The 18,207-nt window shown below is 27.2% G+C and overlaps 4 protein-coding genes across 6 annotated transcripts; 1 reads left to right on the forward strand and 3 right to left on the reverse strand.

Moving 5' to 3' along the window:
- Positions 1 to 118: 118 nt before the first annotated feature.
- On the reverse strand, positions 119 to 1,751 carry LOC118071297 (3-oxoacyl-[acyl-carrier-protein] synthase, mitochondrial). Of its 3 annotated transcripts, XM_035090369.1 has the most exons (4): positions 1,479 to 1,751; positions 994 to 1,374; positions 735 to 926; positions 119 to 659 (listed from the first exon to the last, which is right to left on the reverse strand). In XM_035090369.1, the coding sequence occupies exons 1-4, from the start codon at positions 1,627 to 1,629 to the stop codon at positions 184 to 186; spliced, it is 1,200 nt and encodes a 399-aa protein (XP_034946260.1). In that variant the 5' UTR covers positions 1,630 to 1,751; the 3' UTR covers positions 119 to 183. The 3 variants fall into 3 exon arrangements, with proteins under 3 accessions (XP_034946260.1, XP_034946261.1, XP_034946259.1); XM_035090370.1 differs by having other exon boundaries at positions 119 to 926; positions 994 to 1,269; XM_035090368.1 differs by having other exon boundaries at positions 119 to 926.
- A 353-nt stretch (positions 1,752 to 2,104) lies between these two features.
- On the reverse strand, positions 2,105 to 5,363 carry Cp110 (Centriolar coiled coil protein 110kDa). The gene is made up of 7 exons (XM_035090353.1): positions 5,112 to 5,363; positions 4,945 to 5,022; positions 3,129 to 4,736; positions 2,871 to 3,056; positions 2,628 to 2,803; positions 2,439 to 2,548; positions 2,105 to 2,340 (listed from the first exon to the last, which is right to left on the reverse strand). The coding sequence occupies exons 2-7, from the start codon at positions 4,999 to 5,001 to the stop codon at positions 2,285 to 2,287; spliced, it is 2,193 nt and encodes a 730-aa protein (XP_034946244.1). The 5' UTR covers positions 5,002 to 5,022; positions 5,112 to 5,363; the 3' UTR covers positions 2,105 to 2,284.
- Positions 5,364 to 6,879: 1,516 nt separating this feature from the next.
- On the forward strand, positions 6,880 to 17,599 carry LOC118071237 (heat shock 70 kDa protein cognate 4). The gene is made up of 9 exons (XM_035090283.1): positions 6,880 to 7,195; positions 7,925 to 8,210; positions 8,532 to 8,846; positions 8,936 to 9,105; positions 9,185 to 9,367; positions 9,443 to 9,601; positions 9,781 to 10,169; positions 15,313 to 15,524; positions 15,702 to 17,599. Exons 1-9 carry the CDS (start codon positions 7,187 to 7,189, stop codon positions 17,456 to 17,458), a joined length of 3,480 nt encoding a protein of 1,159 aa, XP_034946174.1. The 5' UTR covers positions 6,880 to 7,186; the 3' UTR covers positions 17,459 to 17,599.
- Positions 11,029 to 13,687, reverse strand: ais (aramis). The gene is made up of 5 exons (XM_035090326.1): positions 13,456 to 13,687; positions 12,750 to 13,010; positions 11,719 to 12,651; positions 11,315 to 11,541; positions 11,029 to 11,240 (listed from the first exon to the last, which is right to left on the reverse strand). The coding sequence occupies exons 1-5, from the start codon at positions 13,540 to 13,542 to the stop codon at positions 11,090 to 11,092; spliced, it is 1,659 nt and encodes a 552-aa protein (XP_034946217.1). The 5' UTR covers positions 13,543 to 13,687; the 3' UTR covers positions 11,029 to 11,089.
- Positions 17,600 to 18,207: the final 608 nt, after the last annotated feature.

Here is an 18,207-nt window from a genome sequence, read left to right on the forward strand (position 1 = left end):
GTTGTATCAATGGTATAAGAAAATAATGCATTCCAACTGTCCATGCATTCATTGATTTTAAGTAATTGTTTTATTTTATTTAAATATAATTTAAGTATTTAAATTAAAAACCTTGTGAACATTAATAATGGCTTTTTATTCATTAAAAATAATACAATAAGTTATAAAAAATATTTGTATCAATTATGTTACGAACTCTGCTAAACATAATGAAGCATTTGTTCCACCAAAACCAAAGGCATTTTTCAAAGCAACTTTTTTAGAAGACACAGACCATTTTTTAGCTTTATTAGCAATTATTTGAAGTTTACCTAGATAATCAAGATTATTGAGATTAATTGTAGGAGGTATTAATGAATTATTAATTGCAAGAATAGTAAAGACAGTTTCAAGATTTCCGGCTGATCCGAGAAGATGGCCGTGAGCTCCTTTAGTGCTTGAAACTACAACATTTTCACTATGAACTCCAAAAAGAGTTTCTATAGCCTTAAGTTCTATTGCATCTCCAAGTAAAGTGGAGGTAGCATGAGCATTGATATAAGATATATCACGAAGATCAATTGCAGCATCTTTGATAGCCCGGTCCATTGCTAAAATAGCTCCCACTCCATCATCACTAGGAGAAGTTAAATGAGTAGCGTCACCAGATAGCCCATATCCTAAAATTTCTGCATAAATATTAGCATTTCTATTTAATGCATGTTGAAGTTCTTCAAGAACTAAAATAGCAGAACCTTCACCCATTACGAAACCATTTCGATCTTTGTCAAAAGGTCTAGAAGCTTCTTCAGGAGTATCATTTTTCATAGTATTTAAAGCTCTTAATCTACAAAAAGCAGCAATGGCTAATGGGCTGATACAAGCTTCTGCACCACCACAAACCATCACATTAGCTACTCCACCTTTGATGAAACGAAAAGCATCACCTTTAAAAAAAAAATAATAAATAAATAAAAATTTTATTGTTATTAATAAATGAATTACTTTTTGTACCTATAGCATGAACTCCAGTAGCACAGGCAGTAGAAACAGCATGATTAGGTCCTCTAAATCCATATTTAATACTTATCTGACCAGCTGCCATATTTGTTAAAATCCTTGGAATAAAATAAGGACTGACTTTACTATAACTTTTATTTAGAGTTTCGTACGTGGAACAAACATCAATTAAATCGATCATTCCAATTCCCACAGCAACTCCAGTATTTCTTTTATCTTCTTCATTGATAGGCTTCCATTCAGCATCACTTAAAGCTTCTTCAGCAGCAACTAAAGCATATGCAGTTGCTACACACATAGATCTAAGTTCACTTTTTGAAAATATAGTATTAAGATTTATTTCTCCAGGTCCATTGCCTTTTGGTACAAGGGCAGCTATTTTATTTAATAAATCAAAATTTATTACATTTTTTATTTATTTAAAAATTTTTTTTCTAACCTATCTAACCTAATCTAAGTAATAGATAAAAATAACCTACCTACTCTACATGGTAAATTTTTATATTCTGATGTATTTAGTTTTTTTACAGCGCTTTTTCCATTTATTAAAGCCTTCCAAGCATGTTTTACACCTGTTCCTAAAGGAGAAACAATTCCTAGTCCTGTCACAACCACTTTTCGACCGCACATTTGTTTAGTTAATGTACTTTGTACTTGAAAATTTTTATTAATATTTACGTACAATTATATTAATTAAATTAAATTATCATATTTAATTCTATGATTTATATTATTAAATTTTGGTTAATTATACTAAATATGCAATTTTAAATAATTATTTTTTTTCCATTATCACTATTATTATTGTTGCAGAAAATTATCAATTCTTCTATACAATATTAATGGGCGCAATTAATATATTGATTTATATTAAATTCAACGTTGAAACGTTTATATAGAATCAAATATCAAACTTTAAAATCTTGAATAAAGCATGAAGTATAATATTGAATATTATAATGAAATTATTTTGTATAATATGAATGATATCATGAAATCCCAGCCATGTTTAGATTATCACAGAAATAATTTTTTTTTGTAGTAAAAAATTGACAATAGATGAATTCAAAATTACACAAGCAAATTAAATAATTATACTTTATAATTCATCAACATTAATTAGAGTAAGCGTTTATAGATAAATACTTATTGAATATTTTTAAAACGTAATATTTCAGGCACTAGGTGAGTTTTATTTACATTTTCATTAAATAAATTAGTATAAAAGTTTGTACTTATGGTTGTATGACTTAGATATTATTTAATACTAAGGCACACAATCTCGTTATCGCCATGGCTTACGGACAGCACCTGCACTTGTGCTTCGTTTTATTCCTTGATCTGTAATTATTTTTGAATAATTACAAAAATAGTTATAATTTTGAATAATAGTTAAATAGAAGATAATTAAAAATTCACAAAATTAATAATTTACTTACTAATTAATGCAGGAGAACGTTTTTCTCGTGAATTAGATGTCCATGTTTGACACCTTGTTCTTGCACTGTAATTATTTTTTGCAGCTACCGGTAATTGAGCTATTCCTAATCTAAATATTATTTTAAGTTAAAGATAAAATAATAATAAATTACGATATTGAGGAAGAAACTAAATAGCGAAAATCGTACTCTTTAAATTTTTTCCTTGCTAAAGTTCGTTGTGTTGCAAATGAGTAAGTAGATCTTGTAGATGATGGTCTTTCTTGACGACATTTTTTAATTTGTCTATCGTGGAAAATAATTTCCATTCTATTAGCAGGACTTTGCGCAAATAATTCAACAATATTAATTGATGCTGCATCACACTATTAATTACATAATTAATTAATATTGAATGTATAAAATTATATTTTCAATAAAATGAGTACTCACTTGATGTTGTAAACGTTTATGAAAATTTAACTCAGGCAATTCCCAAGGTGCATCAACATGAAGCTTTAACATACAATGTAATGCCTCTTTATAAGTATTTTTTAATGTCATAACACGTTCAGTTTTCATAAGTCTTCTTACTAAATAACCTCGAGCGTAAGCATTGATAATTGTGGCCGCTTTGATCTATGAAAAATATTAGATTATTAATCAAATAAAAGATTTGAATCAATTTTAAAATAAATAATTTGAGCGTACATGTTTTTCATTGTAAGCAGAACCATTAATGATAAGGTTACGATGATGTTGTGTTTCTTCACAAAAAAGTTGCCGACTAACACTAGATTTCTTTTTTTCACTATTAACTTTTTCGGAAAAAGAAGTATCTCTAGTTGATACACAATTAATAGAAATACTTCCTTCAGATTCAAAAGAGCTACCATTGAATATGCTTGATTCGCCATCCGAATGATTTTGACGTGATTTTGGCAGTGAAACTGAATTTTTTGAATATTTATGTTGATTGTTATCATATACTGGTGATCTTACGTATTTATTAACAATAGATGGCATAGAAACTCCTGGAAAAGATTTTTCTAATTGTTCGAGAAGTACTAATTGCTGTTTTTCAAATTCTTGCTGTAGTATTATTTGTTCACGTTGTTGTCGGGCCATTAAATCAGCCATTTGTCGTTGATGAGTTTTTTGAATTTCTTTAAACACGTACATTAATTTATCAGAAGTTATTGATTTAATTTTATTAACATTCTCTTTATTATAACTATCAGGAAACGAAGTTTCAAAACTTTTAGTCATTCTATTATTGTCGTCACATTTATTTGGAGACTTTTCATAACTTAATGATCCTAAAGATCCTCCAAGTTTATTAGGTAAATGAGAGATTGATGCGTTATCAGTAGTTTTACACATATTATTCTTATTTACAGTATGACCATTATCTTTTGATCTTCTATTAGAACAATTTCTTTTGAAATTTGTCATTCCACAAATGTATTCTTTTGATAACATCGTTTGAATGCAATCCATCGATCGAGCAACTTGATGTATTTCTCCTACTAATTGTTTATCAGTTGTTTCGAAAGCTTTATTATTTTCTCGATACTTATTTTCATTTCCTGATATACTACTTCTCCGTTTATTGGCATTATTTGTATTATTTTTTTTTATTAAAAATTCTTTTTGTTTCTCCAAATTTCTCAATTCCGGCTGAATTTCAATTGAATTAAATTCTTTTACTTTTTCATCATTTATTGATGATGTAAGCCCACTACTGTATTCAGACTGTTCTATGTAAGCCAATAACATTGAACTTGGTGTTTCTAATGTATAAGAACCCTGTCTGATTAATTTTGGGGCTTCTTCTTCAGATTCTTCTATTTCCGATGAAGATTTCTTTTTGTTTGTTGTTGGAGTTTCTACTGTTATTGGAATAATATTCAAACTATTGGGCACTTGAGGTTTACCTATTCCAGATATTGTTTCTAATGCATCAGTTCTTGATAAGTCTAGTGTATTCGAATATATGTGGACATCTGTGTTTTTTGGGAAAGTTGCATCTTCCGATGTTACTTTTGATTTATTTTCGAGTACTTCAAAATTTATTTTATCATTAGATATTTTTGATAAATGATCGGGACTTTCTATTCCTGAGCTTAAAAGACTTTCTTGCCGGCTTAATGTCATTGACTTTTTCTCACTCATGGTTTCATGCTCATAAGAAGAAGAATTATCAATTTCTTCTTCATCTTTTTGGTTTGTTTCTAATTCTAATCTTGATAATTTTTCTTCAACTGCTAAAGCCAACTGCTTATAATATTTCATTTCTGCACGCAGGTTATCAGTCATCTATAATTAATGTTTCACTTTGTATTATTTAAAGTTTAAATTAAAAAAAAATATTTAGTAAATATAAAGCTTAAGATATATATTATTATTTGTATTGAAAATTCTTTTAATTTAATGTTCGATATTCAGCAATTAACTTTTTTACTAATCTATGAATATTGAATTTACTTAACAGAAATAATTAATTTAGTTCAAAAAGTTTACTTACAAGAGGAGGAAGAATTGGCATCCCACGAATTTTTATACAACTTACATATGAATCCATGGTTAGACTACTCAATTTATTCTGTAAAAGAACAAACGATGAACTTATACTAAGTATCTTAAAAATAATTTAATTATATGTTATAACAGAAAAGAAAACGGATTAAATACCCTTCCTCGGTCAGTTATGTGTATAACCTTTTAACATAACTTTTACTATATTTAACGTTTAATAGTAGCCCATTGATTCATAGTTATATTACGAATGAATGAAAAGATTGTTTTATGTATATAATATTATATTAACCAAATCGTATCGTTAATTTTAAAGAAGGTTGCTGATAGTCTCAATCACAGAGAGTTTGGAAAATTAGAGCCACAATTTTACGTCATTTTATCGTTGTGGCATATGTGCAGTCGTAAAATTTAAAACACGTTATAGTACCTTTTTTTGTCGTTAGGAGAGTTAAGAAAAGAGTATTCCCCTAGAAAAGAACTAGAAATACGCGGGAGTGAGTTGCATCGACTAAATTTATCGATGTCTTTTATTTCGATCATACAAAATATTTTTTTATAAATTAATAAAATATTTACTGTCTTTGCTTGTATAATTTGCATAAATTTTTTAATTTAAATTAGAATTTTTTTATTTTTTAGTTCACTATCAATTTATTGTAAATTTTTTTTTGCCAATTTGAGGTAATGAAATCTTATTTTTCATATTACAATAGGGCAAACGAGATTTTATCACCTTCAAATTAGGAAAACAAATTACAGCATACAGTCACTAGTTGACCAAAGGAAAACGATTCATTATACAATAACAGAGAAAAAAGACGTGTATAAAAGTTCAATGCTGTTTTCTGTTTAAGGATCACCTCAACCATGCCTAACTCTTACCTGGCTTCATAAAAATGCATACTAAATTTTCTGGCTACATCGGCCAGAACCATTCTCTTATTAGTTTAATTATAAGGATTATTGTTATACAAGTTTATTATTAATCGAACTATTGTTGTATATAAAATAAACTTTTTCTCGATGATTAAAATTTATTTATTTATTTTTTATCTAGTGTAACGAAAAGTACTTGAAATAAAATAAAAAATTGAAAATACTCAATATCCTTAAAAAAATCGTAATAATTTTATTATAAAAAAAATTATAAATAAATAAAAAACATTATGTAAATTTTGACCTGTTGTAGATTATTATGCCCAATTGGGCTGAAATTAGACAATTGTTGAGTAGCCGTAGAAAAAGTGATAAGTTTAATTAAAAAAAAATTCGTATTATTCATTTATCCAACTAGTATTGTATTTGCCCATGTACGTACACATGCATGTAGTTAGTGTGACTCCATCATTACACTTTACTCTTTAGCATTTTGAAACAATATTTAGTATTACTGCCACCGTGATGAGTAGTAGGTTGTAGAATTTCTTTTCTGTCTCTCTTCGTATTCATCGGTAGTATCTGCTAGTTAATTTACTCCCTGCATATTCCATAGTATAGTTGTTTGATGATATTAAAATCAGAATTACATGTCTTTGTCTCGCATACGCTTCCATCAAGTGCTCAAATACCGATAAATCAATAAAATAATGAAGCGAAAGTGAAAAATAAAGACTTTAACGTGTTTAAAATTTTTTTTAATTTAATTATATGTAATAAGATCAAGTTATTGAAGTAATTAATAGTTATTGAGTTCAAGTGTTTTAATTAGATTTCTTGACTTCTTAACAAGGTGAAGATTACATGGAGGCTTTAAATAAAAGTAACAAATCAAATAGTTTTGATTCATCGTATGAGGAATAATGATTTGAATGACATAGAGTCAATCAGATAAATAGATTAATTAGATTGTGTTATACCATCTTACAAAAATTTTAATTTATAAACGCTATATTGTTTAAAAAAATTATTTTTATTCTTCTTTGTTATTTTATTTATTTTTTATTTTATTTAATATGTTACACGAGGGTATATAAATAGTTAATTACAATCGAAACTTGCTACAAATCACTGTTAAAAGTTATTGCATACATCAATGAAGTGAATTTGGAGTCAAATTATATGTGTGTATATAAAAAGTAGTCAAAGTCATAATGAATGCACTATAGCTTTTATAATGTATATTAATTTAAACTGCTGAAAAAAAGTCTAGAAACGATAAATGATCGTTCTCGTCGCTAATTAAATAAACAATGAATATTTCAAAGATGTAAAGGCCAATAAAAAAAATCATGATGAAGGTAATGTCTAAATTTTTCCATAACAATTGTTTCGAAAGAAAGAGCTATAAAACTTATTTTAATAAAATAATGATGTAATAATGTCTTCAACTAATACAGTATGATCCATGTATTTTCAACCACTTAGAAGAGTTTAACTCATGTATTTTCAACTAGAAATAACAAACGGTATTATTATAATAATAATTAATTGAAAATTACTAATAATTTTAAACTAAATGTGTTTAAAGTAGATAAAGTTGAAAATCCATAGACTCTACTACGTACATGGAATATTGTGAAATAATTTTGTAAATTATAGATAATTGTGGAAGTTATCAAGAAAATTTTTACATTATCATTACGCTAAGATATAAAAAATTTTTTTTTACTTTTTTCTTAATACTTAGTTCTTGTAACATATCACTGAAAAAAATATCTAATTAAGGCGTGAGCTAATAACAAAAAAGATAGACCTTATCTCTCAGGGCTTTTAAACTACAATTCTAATAAATTTATTATGTACATCTAACTCATTCAGAAGATAGTACTAGTTCAACAAGTCATCAATAAAAATATAAAACTTGAAATATTTTTTAGTATTAATAGTTGTCGTCATAATGTACATAAATGTAAATAAATGTCGAAAAAAGTATACGAAAGTAATGTATTGTTTGACAGAATTTTTACATACATACAAATTTTTTATCATTCTTTAAACTGTGAGAATTTTTGTTTTTGGAGTTATAGATGCAATTGTTGACCTTAATAATTTATCTATATGGTGGCGTCGTTAGTGCAAGAACTGAAGAAGACCAGGCATCTTCTCCTGCAGCCCACACAGAGATAAGGGTTAGCGTTCCACCACCAGAGAGATGCTTTTATCTTGAAGCTAATGAATGTCCAAAAATAGAAAGTCCTGATAGTTGTCCATGCAAAAGAATTCCAATTTTATCGCATACAAATTCTGAAGAAAATGCAGTTTTTTGTTGTAATTTAAACAGTAAAACTTTTGAGACTGGTTTAACGTGTGCAAGTAAGTAATTTTTTTAATAAATAAGTTAAATTGACAAAAAATTATCACAAGAAAAAAGTATATCAATATCTTATTCAAATAAATAAATAAATATGTATCAAAAAGAGTAGAATATAATGAAATATTGTAATATAATTTGGTCCAGGCGTTCTTTTATTATAATAGAAAACTTTTAAATTTTGTTCTCTATAAAACTAGTGATACAATTTATTTTGATAACAATTTCAATGTAATTAGTTCATTCGTTGTTTCAAAAATTACTATTGTATACTTAATTATTTATTTTAAATTATAATGAAGAATTTATAAATTATTTTTCAGACTTTCCATTAAATGTTTCATATATTCATATTAGAAATACAACTTTAGACACATTTAACGTAAGCGAAGTGAAATGGAGAAGACTGAAATCATTAGCGATCACTGACGGTAGGATTAATCGTATCAAAGGCCAATTTCTTATGATGACACCTACTCATTGTTTAAACTTATCAAATAATGCTCTCATGGAAATTGAAAATAATTCATTTACAAGACTTGCTCAGCTAACGAGTCTTGATCTTTCATACAATAATATTACACATTTACCTGCTTTAAATACCATGAATGGCCGGGAGTTTTGGCTTGATATTTCAGGTAAAAATAAATATGCTATACCTTTGAGTAAAAGTAAAATCAATTCAGTAAGATTGCCAATAGTATTTATTTTTTGTTTTTTTATTTAGGGACTAATACTCTTTGGTGCCATGATGTTTATCAATATATTAATAAAACTGGTGAAAAACAAATTAACTTCAATCGTGAGAATGAAACTGTTTGCTCAGCTAGTAAAACTTGGCATTGGTTCAATACCACTGAACAAGTTCCATTGAAGCAAGTTCGATACTTGAGCCTGGTGAGATATTATAACTTGAATAAAAATATTATTTAATTGTTTTATTTCACTGAAAGCTTAGTTAAAATGATGTATATAGTTACAAACTGAATGTCCAAAAGGAGATAACTGGCAGTGTCATTGTAGTTTTGCACGGTTAGATATTGTCCAAGGGCAAAAACCAATTTTAGCTGTTGAAGTTGATTGCAGTAGTATTCAATTGACAAAATTACCTGAAAAGCTACCACGAAATACGATATTTCTTAATGTCTCCTATAATAATGTAAATAAAAAATTTTGTTATATTTAAAAGAAAAAAAAAAGCAATTGACTTTTAAGAAGAATGATTTTTTTATAGATTACGGCACTTGATGATATCAGTACAAATCCATGCTATCAAGATCTTCGTAAATTTTATGCAGATTATAATAACATATCTTCAATAAACAAACTGGAAGGTTCAAAGTTTTCTGATTCTTTTGATTTTCTCAGTCTTCGTTATAACAAACTTAAATCAGTAAGTAATATGCATATAATTTAAAATTTATTGACTTGAACTTTAACATAAAATAAATATAAAAATTAATTGATGTTCGGTAAATTAGTTTCTTATCTATATTGAGAAAAATTTGAATTAATTTTGAATTTTCAAATTACTAACGTTCAGATATTGATTTGTTAATATGACTTTTTCAGGTACCAACATATATTTTATCACCAAATGGTCATGATCAACAATATTTAGGTTCAAGATACGTGAAACTAGGCGGTAACAGATTATATTGTGACTGTAATACAGCCAAACATTTAAAAGCTTGGCTTCAAACTAAAATTTTAGATTCTGAAGAGGTTCTTTGTGAAAATGTTAAAGAGAAAGTAATTGATCTTGATTCATCAAAAATGTGCGTATATCCAGGTGATTGGACCGATTATATTTATTATATCATTGCGACTGAAATAATATTACTAGTAAGTTTAATAACAAAAGTATCATACGATTATTGGATATTTAAAACAGCAGGGTATCTTCCGTGGCCTGCAAATAAATTACCTAAATTACCTTGTGATTGGCTATGTGAGACATAAATTTATCAAACTGAATACAAATAAATATATTACAGATATTAAACAAAAAGTTAATTTCAACAAAAGTATGTTGTGAAAAATATTAATATTCTTAAAATTAAATTTTTAATCATACGAAGAATTATTATATTAGAAACTGTATAAATTTATAAGACATGACCAAATGATATTTTATTATGACAATTATTTTTAAAAAATATAATTTGCGGCAGGATATTTTTACTTGTAAATTAATAAAAAGTTATTGATTGGTAAATTTTAATATTAAATTTAGAAATATATTATAAGTAAACTAACGAATATTATTGAATGATATTATGTTACTATTCTTAGATATATATTGTTTTAAAATAACTTTTTTATTAAACTGAAATTTGAGTAAATCATGTAAGCAAAAAATCTTGTTCCAAATATGATCATTATCAGAACAAGATTTTATAGTTTTTAATAGTTTCGTGTTATTTTCAATTGTTCGACAAGCATTAAATTGTCTCATATATTCACAAAATCAATTAATTTTTTAAAATTATATATTACTTGTATTATTAATTATTGAAAATTTTGTGTTTTTGAATTTGAATAAGAATACTCTAGTCGTACAACATCAATTTTCTAAAATAAATTATAATAAAATTATTATTAATTATAATATTTTTAATATGCAATAAAATTGATTAAAAATAAATATACATATTTTGAGATAATTTATGCATCTATAATTATAATAAAAAAACTTCTATCCAATTGTTTTCGTTAATATTTTCAGCACATTGAGTATATTTAAGTCCTTTCTCTCAATCAATTTTTTTTGAGATCATTTCCCACATAAATATTAATCAATAACTAATAAAACGTGTATACTTTTTTTTATAAAATATTTATTAAATAATTAATACATTTTAAATCCTAAAGATTTTAATTATTTTCTTTCAAACTTTGGAATTGTGCAAATTGAGTCACGTTTCAGAGTTGAATGTTCTTTTTTTTTCTTTTTCTCATTCCTATGTTTTTTCATAGCTAACATGTATTCAGGAACATCGCAACCAGACATTCGCATGATTGTTGCAATACTAAAAATAATAAATATTAAAAAGAAGTAATATATTTAATTGCATTAAATATTGATTCATAATAAAAAAAATACCTTCGTAAATTAATCTTATCTTGTTCAGTAAAAAATGTTATTGCTTTCCCTTTATGACCGGCTCGGCCAGTTCTACCAATTCTATGTATGTATGATATAGCAGATGACGGGAAATCATAATTTATAACAAGATTGACACCTTTAAAATCAATTCCGCGACTCATCAACTCCGTACATACTAAAACCCATATTTTGCCTTCTCTAAAACACCTTATAACATTATCTCTCTGCAAAAAATAATAACTTGATTAAGAATTTCATTAAAAATCATAGGTAACTATTTTTTTTTCGTTAAATGTTATTCAGACTTATTATTTACTATAAATTATTTTACTAATTTATCAACAAAAAATTTATTATCATAAATATACACTATCTACTATATTGAATAAAAAAAACCTCACTTGAGTTTGAGTCCTGTTAGCGTGAATGACGTCAACGTTGATTCCATCATAAATGAGCTCATTAAATAATTCTTGAGCTCTTTCTTTGCTTTGCACGAACACAAGAACTGGAGGAGATATACCTTTACAAATAATGTTTCTGAAAGCAACCAATTTTCCTCTTTCACTTCCTACAAACAATAATTCTTGTTCAACCATATCAGTCGCAGCATTTCTATGCCCAACAGTTACAGTAATTAATCCGTTTAATTTATATTTACACCAATTGGTGACAATTGGAGTATTGGTTGCACTAAACATTGCTTGACGTAGATTTTTGTTAGTACAAGCTTTCGAAATTATTTCTAATTGATCTCTAAAACTACGAGGACCATCTTCAAACAGTTTATCAGCTTCATCGATAATTAACCACTCAACATTAGTTAACTTAATTGCCGGAGGATCTTGGGTTAATAAAAATGCCAACCTTTTAGGTGTCGTGATTAAGATATCAAACTTTTGTGAACTACCAGGACCATACTTTTTATGAGCTTGTTTTATTTTACTGATAATATGAACTCTAAAATTTCTACCTTCGCTTAATCTTAAACACTCTCTATATGTTTGTTTCGCTAGTTCTCTTGTAGGGCTCAAAATTATAGCCCGAAATCCTTGATTTTTTGGTCCATTTAAATGATGAATTATTGGTAATAAAAAAGCTAAAGTTTTACCCGACCCAGTTGGTGCACAAGCTAAGATTGGTTTATTTTCTAATAAAATCGGTAAAGCTTGCATTTGGATTGATGTAGGTATTGTATAACCACATTTTTTTATATTTTCTACGAGGTCCTGACCAACATTATAAGTATCCAATAATTCATCAAAAACTTCAATTGGTTTAGGAATATGTTGACCAACAACTGAAATACGATGTACATTCCTAAAGTGATTGATCTAAAAATAAAAAATTTTATATTTTTTGTAAAAATAATAAATCAAATTATCTAAACAAAAAAGAAATAGTAATTGAACTTTTAAGTTAGAAAATTTACCTTTTCTTGCTCAAGTTGGAGTAATTTTTCATCAGTCATCAACTTTTGTTTTTTCTTCTTTTTAAGTTTCGTGTCATTAGATGACGGTGAAACTCTATTGAAAAGAGTTAAAATATTTTTTTCCTCTTTAAATTTTATAAGTTCTTCTGTCTTTCCAGTTGATTCAACATCTTCTTTCCATTTTCTTTTATTTGAAATTTTAAAGTCTGATAGATGTTCTTTAATTTGTAGTTGGTTATCATTGCAATTTAATTTTTTTAACTGGAAAAAAAAAATAGGAAAATATATTTTTTATTAATTATAGATTAAAAACATTAGATGTGAATAAGTTTATGGCTCATCTACTAGATATGGCTGAAGCAGTTATTATCTAACATCACCATAAACTACCTTGATTAAATTAATTTCATATGATAAAAACTCACATTCAAAGTCAGTACATTTATTTGAGAACTATATCATTAACAGATAGGCCAGCATTTCAAATTTATGACATTGAAGTATTTTTTTATACATATAGTAAAGATGTCACAAATTTGGTTTTTAAAAAATGGATTTAAACAAAAACTTTATAATTTATTAGCGATAAAAGACTTATAATATTTTAAAATATAATTTCAGTGTTAGATAATCGTAATTAATATGCGATTTACTTTTTTATTAAAGTCTTATGTAAAAAAGAGGTTATATTTAAATGAAATCTTACTTGAAATTTCTCAGCATCAGATCGGAAACGTATTTTATTAAATTTCGTTCCTACAGAAAGTTTTTTAAATACATCAAATGTGTCCATAGTGTTATGAATTTTATCTCAAAATAAGCTTTAATAAATAGAAGAACAATCACGTGTTATATATAAATTTTTAGGTGTCACCGTGTATACATATATTTCTCTGAGTGTTGATCGTGTTGATATAACTACACTATACGTAACATAAATGGTGTCTCAATTTGGTATAGGAAGGTACAAGGAATCGCATGTATAACCTATAGTTTATAAACTAAAAAATCGGAAACCATTTATGTCGTGTAGTGTATAGGTTTGAATCATACCAAGCAGGAATGTATATATGTTGAATCAACCATGTGTAGGTCTTTCTCTTTCCTACACATGTATGTGTGTAAATACTACATAATATATTTTACAGTAGGAAGTCCTTTATCTGGACCGAATCGATCAGTTTACAATAAACAATTTAACATTATAGGGAATTAATAAATTATGACCACTTTTAGAATTGATAGAATATATTCAATTTAAATTATTTATCCTAAATATGATCATTTGTTGAATACAATATTGTATTATAATTTGACGACGGAATTGAATCTAGTATACATATATTTGGTTGATTTTGATTTACCCAGGCTAATAAGATTTCTTTTTTTGATCCAAAATTACCTACGTTAAGTAAATATTATTCTATTGTTTAATTTTGTATAACTTTTTCATTATGTTTTAATAAAAACAATGAACTATTCAAGGTTACTACATCTGTATATGTATATATTTATTGAATTTCTATGCCATGTACACCTGATCATTTCACATCATTATGATTAAAGATCGATATAATATTAAAATTTACTTTACTAACCAAATAATTATTACATTAAATGATGAAACTTTTTTTAGAAATTTACTTATTTATGTCATCGATTTATGATTCAAATGAATGACGAGAAATTAATTGTAAAAATTTCTACGATGATTCTCTGAGAGAATGATCAAGAAATTGAAAAAATACTCTTTATTATGAAGTCTCCTTGAATAATTTCAAGCTGTTACTTATTGTTTTGTTCGAAAATTAAAGTTAATTTAATTGAAACTTTAAGCAATTATTAAAGCAAACTAATTAATTAATCACAAAAATTTCATGTTAAGTTTGGAAAAGATAATTCATCTAATGAATATATACCTATATATAACATGTACAAAGACTTATGTGTGTAAATTATATTTAACAGAAATTTCTTGTGAATTCTAGAACATGTTAGAGGATTCTAGCACTCTGTATTTGCCATCATCGTTTCCGTCTTGTTTTCCTATTATTTTGAAAAAATATACTCGTAAAAATTATATATATAAAATTTTTTTTAATTAAAAAATTTAGTATAAAAACAAAAAAAATTTCTCTAATAAATTAAAAAATTTTTGATTGTATTTTATTACAGTTAAATATTTTATCTTCATGAAAATCAATAATGTCACTTCAAATTTGACTTACGTAGTATTTTCATTCGACCAATACCCATTAGCAACAACAGAAGAATATTTTCCTATTGGTTGAAAAATATCATGAGTAGAAGAATATTCCAGAAGCATCGTTTACCAAGCTGATATATACGAGTGTAACACGTTATCCCATCATTCACGTTGTATACCGTTGAACGTAAAAGTTCGTCAGTTTTATATAAATTATTATTAATCTTTTTCACACGAACTAAAAAAGTATGTATCTTTATACATTATTTAAAAAATTTCATTCATTAATTATTGAATATTATGAATTAATACCAACATTATCAAAAATACTAATTGTATTTTTATTTTTATTTTCAGTAGCAAAATGACTAAAGCACCCGCCGTTGGTATTGATCTTGGAACAACCTATTCTTGTGTTGGAGTTTTTCAACATGGAAAAGTTGAAATTATTGCCAATGACCAAGGAAACAGAACGACGCCTAGTTATGTCGCTTTTACGGATACTGAGCGGCTTATCGGAGATTCTGCTAAAAATCAGGTTGCAATGAATCCTAACAATACTATTTTTGGTAAGTCATCCATTTTGATTTCAATTCACAAAACTTTTTTTTTCCCCTCATCGGTTAACTCATTTGACAAAATATTTTGTCAAATGTATTGTAATTGAATTAATTTTCTAATTTACCACTATAATTATTATGACTCTCGTTGTTTATTTATATTTAATAATTATTCTATTGTTTCAGATGCCAAAAGGTTAATTGGACGTCGTTTTGATGATGCTACGGTTCAAGCAGACATGAAACATTGGCCTTTCACAGTTGTAAATGATGGTGGAAAGCCAAAAATTCAAATTCAATATAAAGGTGAAACAAAAACTTTTTTCCCCGAGGAAGTGAGTTCTATGGTTCTCGTGAAAATGAAGGAAACAGCTGAAGCCTATTTGGGACAGACTGTTAGCAATGCCGTGATTACTGTACCTGCTTATTTTAATGACTCACAACGACAGGCCACAAAAGATGCTGGCACAATTTCTGGCTTGAACGTATTGCGAATCATCAATGAACCTACTGCTGCTGCCATAGCCTATGGATTAGATAAAAAAGCAAGTGCTGAACGTAATGTTCTTATTTTTGACTTGGGAGGCGGTACTTTTGATGTATCAATTCTCACCATTGAAGATGGTATTTTTGAAGTTAAGTCAACTGCCGGAGACACTCATCTTGGAGGTGAAGATTTTGATAATCGTATGGTTAATCATTTCGTTCAAGAATTCAAACGTAAATTCAAGAAGGATCTTTCGACCAATAAACGATCTCTTCGTCGTCTAAGATCAGCTTGTGAACGGGCAAAAAGAACTCTCTCTTCCTCAACTCAAGCTAGTATTGAAATCGATTCACTTTACGAGGGTATTGACTTCTATACATCAATCACTCGTGCTAGATTTGAAGAACTCTGTGCTGATCTTTTCCGTAGTACTTTAGAGCCCGTTGAAAAGTCACTACGAGACGCAAAAATTGACAAATCTCTTATTCACGACATCGTACTTGTTGGAGGTTCTACTCGTATTCCTAAAATTCAAAAATTGCTTCAAGATTTCTTCAATGGAAAAGAACTTAATAAGTCAATTAATCCTGATGAAGCTGTTGCCTATGGTGCTGCTGTTCAAGCAGCTATTCTTCATGGTGATAAATCTGAAGCCGTTCAAGACCTTCTTCTTCTCGATGTTACTCCATTATCTCTTGGCATAGAAACGGCTGGTGGTGTTATGACCGCTCTCATTAAACGTAATACAACTATTCCTACCAAACAAACGCAAACATTTACTACCTATGCTGACAATCAACCTGGTGTATTAATTCAGGTCTATGAAGGTGAACGTGCTATGACCAAAGACAATAACTTACTTGGTAAATTTGAACTTTCTGGTATCCCACCAGCACCACGTGGAGTTCCACAAATAGAAGTGACGTTCGATATTGACGCAAATGGTATTCTAAATGTCTCAGCAGCTGATAAAATGTCAGGAAAAGAGAATAAAATTACAATCACCAACGACAAAGGACGACTCAGCAAAGAAGATATTGAACGAATGGTCAATGAAGCTGAAAAATACAAGAATGAAGATGAAAAACAAAAAGAAACAATCACGGCTAAAAACGGCCTCGAATCTTATTGTTTCAACATGAAGAGCACCGTTGAAGATGACAAACTCAAAGACAAAATTAGTGCAACTGACAAGCAAACAGTTCTTGATAAATGTAACGAGATCATTAAATGGCTCGATGCTAATCAATTAGCAGAAAAAGAAGAGTATGAGCACAAACAGAAAGAGCTAGAAAGCATATGTAATCCAATTATTACAAAACTTTATCAAGGAGCTCAAGGTATGCCAGGTGGTATGCCAGGAGGTATGCCTGGTGGAATGCCTGGAGGAAATATGCCTGGTGGTTCGTTTGGTGGAAGTGGAGCATCTGGTCCAACCATTGAAGAAGTTGATTAAAGTTAAATAAAGGCTGATTTAAACGACATCTAAAAATTTCTTTTTTTATAATTTTTGTTATAATTTCGTCAAGTTGACTCACTAGTATGTTGACATTACTAAGTTGAGATAAAATTCATCAATAAAAAATATTCGATCGTATTATCAGTTAATTTAATTATCATTCCCCTTTGTAATAGTAATAATTTAGTTACATTTTAATATAAATGTTTTAATATTTTTTTTATTATTCATTATTGAGTTACAAATTGATAAAATTTTTATTAAAAATAATTTTTTTCAATAAAAAACAACAATTAAATTACACACATTTCTTTCTCATATATATTTCATTAACTATTATACATAATATTTTAATACTTTAAAAGATCTTAAAATAATTTTTAAAAAAATGTTAAAAATAAAAAAACTTGATAATTTTCACGTGCTAAAATTAATATTGAAAAAGTCTAATTTTTTTTATCGTTTGTAGTACAACAAATTAAAAAAAAAATTATGTAATTAACTTGTAATTTTGGAATAATGAATAATGAATACTTCTCTCTTTGTACTTTAAAGTAATTTAACCTTATTATTCGTCAAAAGATATTTTTGACAAGATTTTGATTATTTTAATTGACTTGTAAATAATAATTCTACATATTTTTTATTCATAAATTTTATGTACAAAATAAATAATCTCAGGATCTGCCATGTCCATGAATATATTTATTTTCAGCGAAACTACAATTAAATCATTTATAATATTT

The sequence above is a fragment of the Chelonus insularis genome, unplaced genomic scaffold (genome assembly GCF_013357705.1).
Source record: "Chelonus insularis isolate UGA/USDA-ARS -01 unplaced genomic scaffold, ASM1335770v1 contig_76_pilon, whole genome shotgun sequence".
NCBI lineage: Eukaryota > Metazoa > Arthropoda > Insecta > Hymenoptera > Braconidae > Chelonus > Chelonus insularis.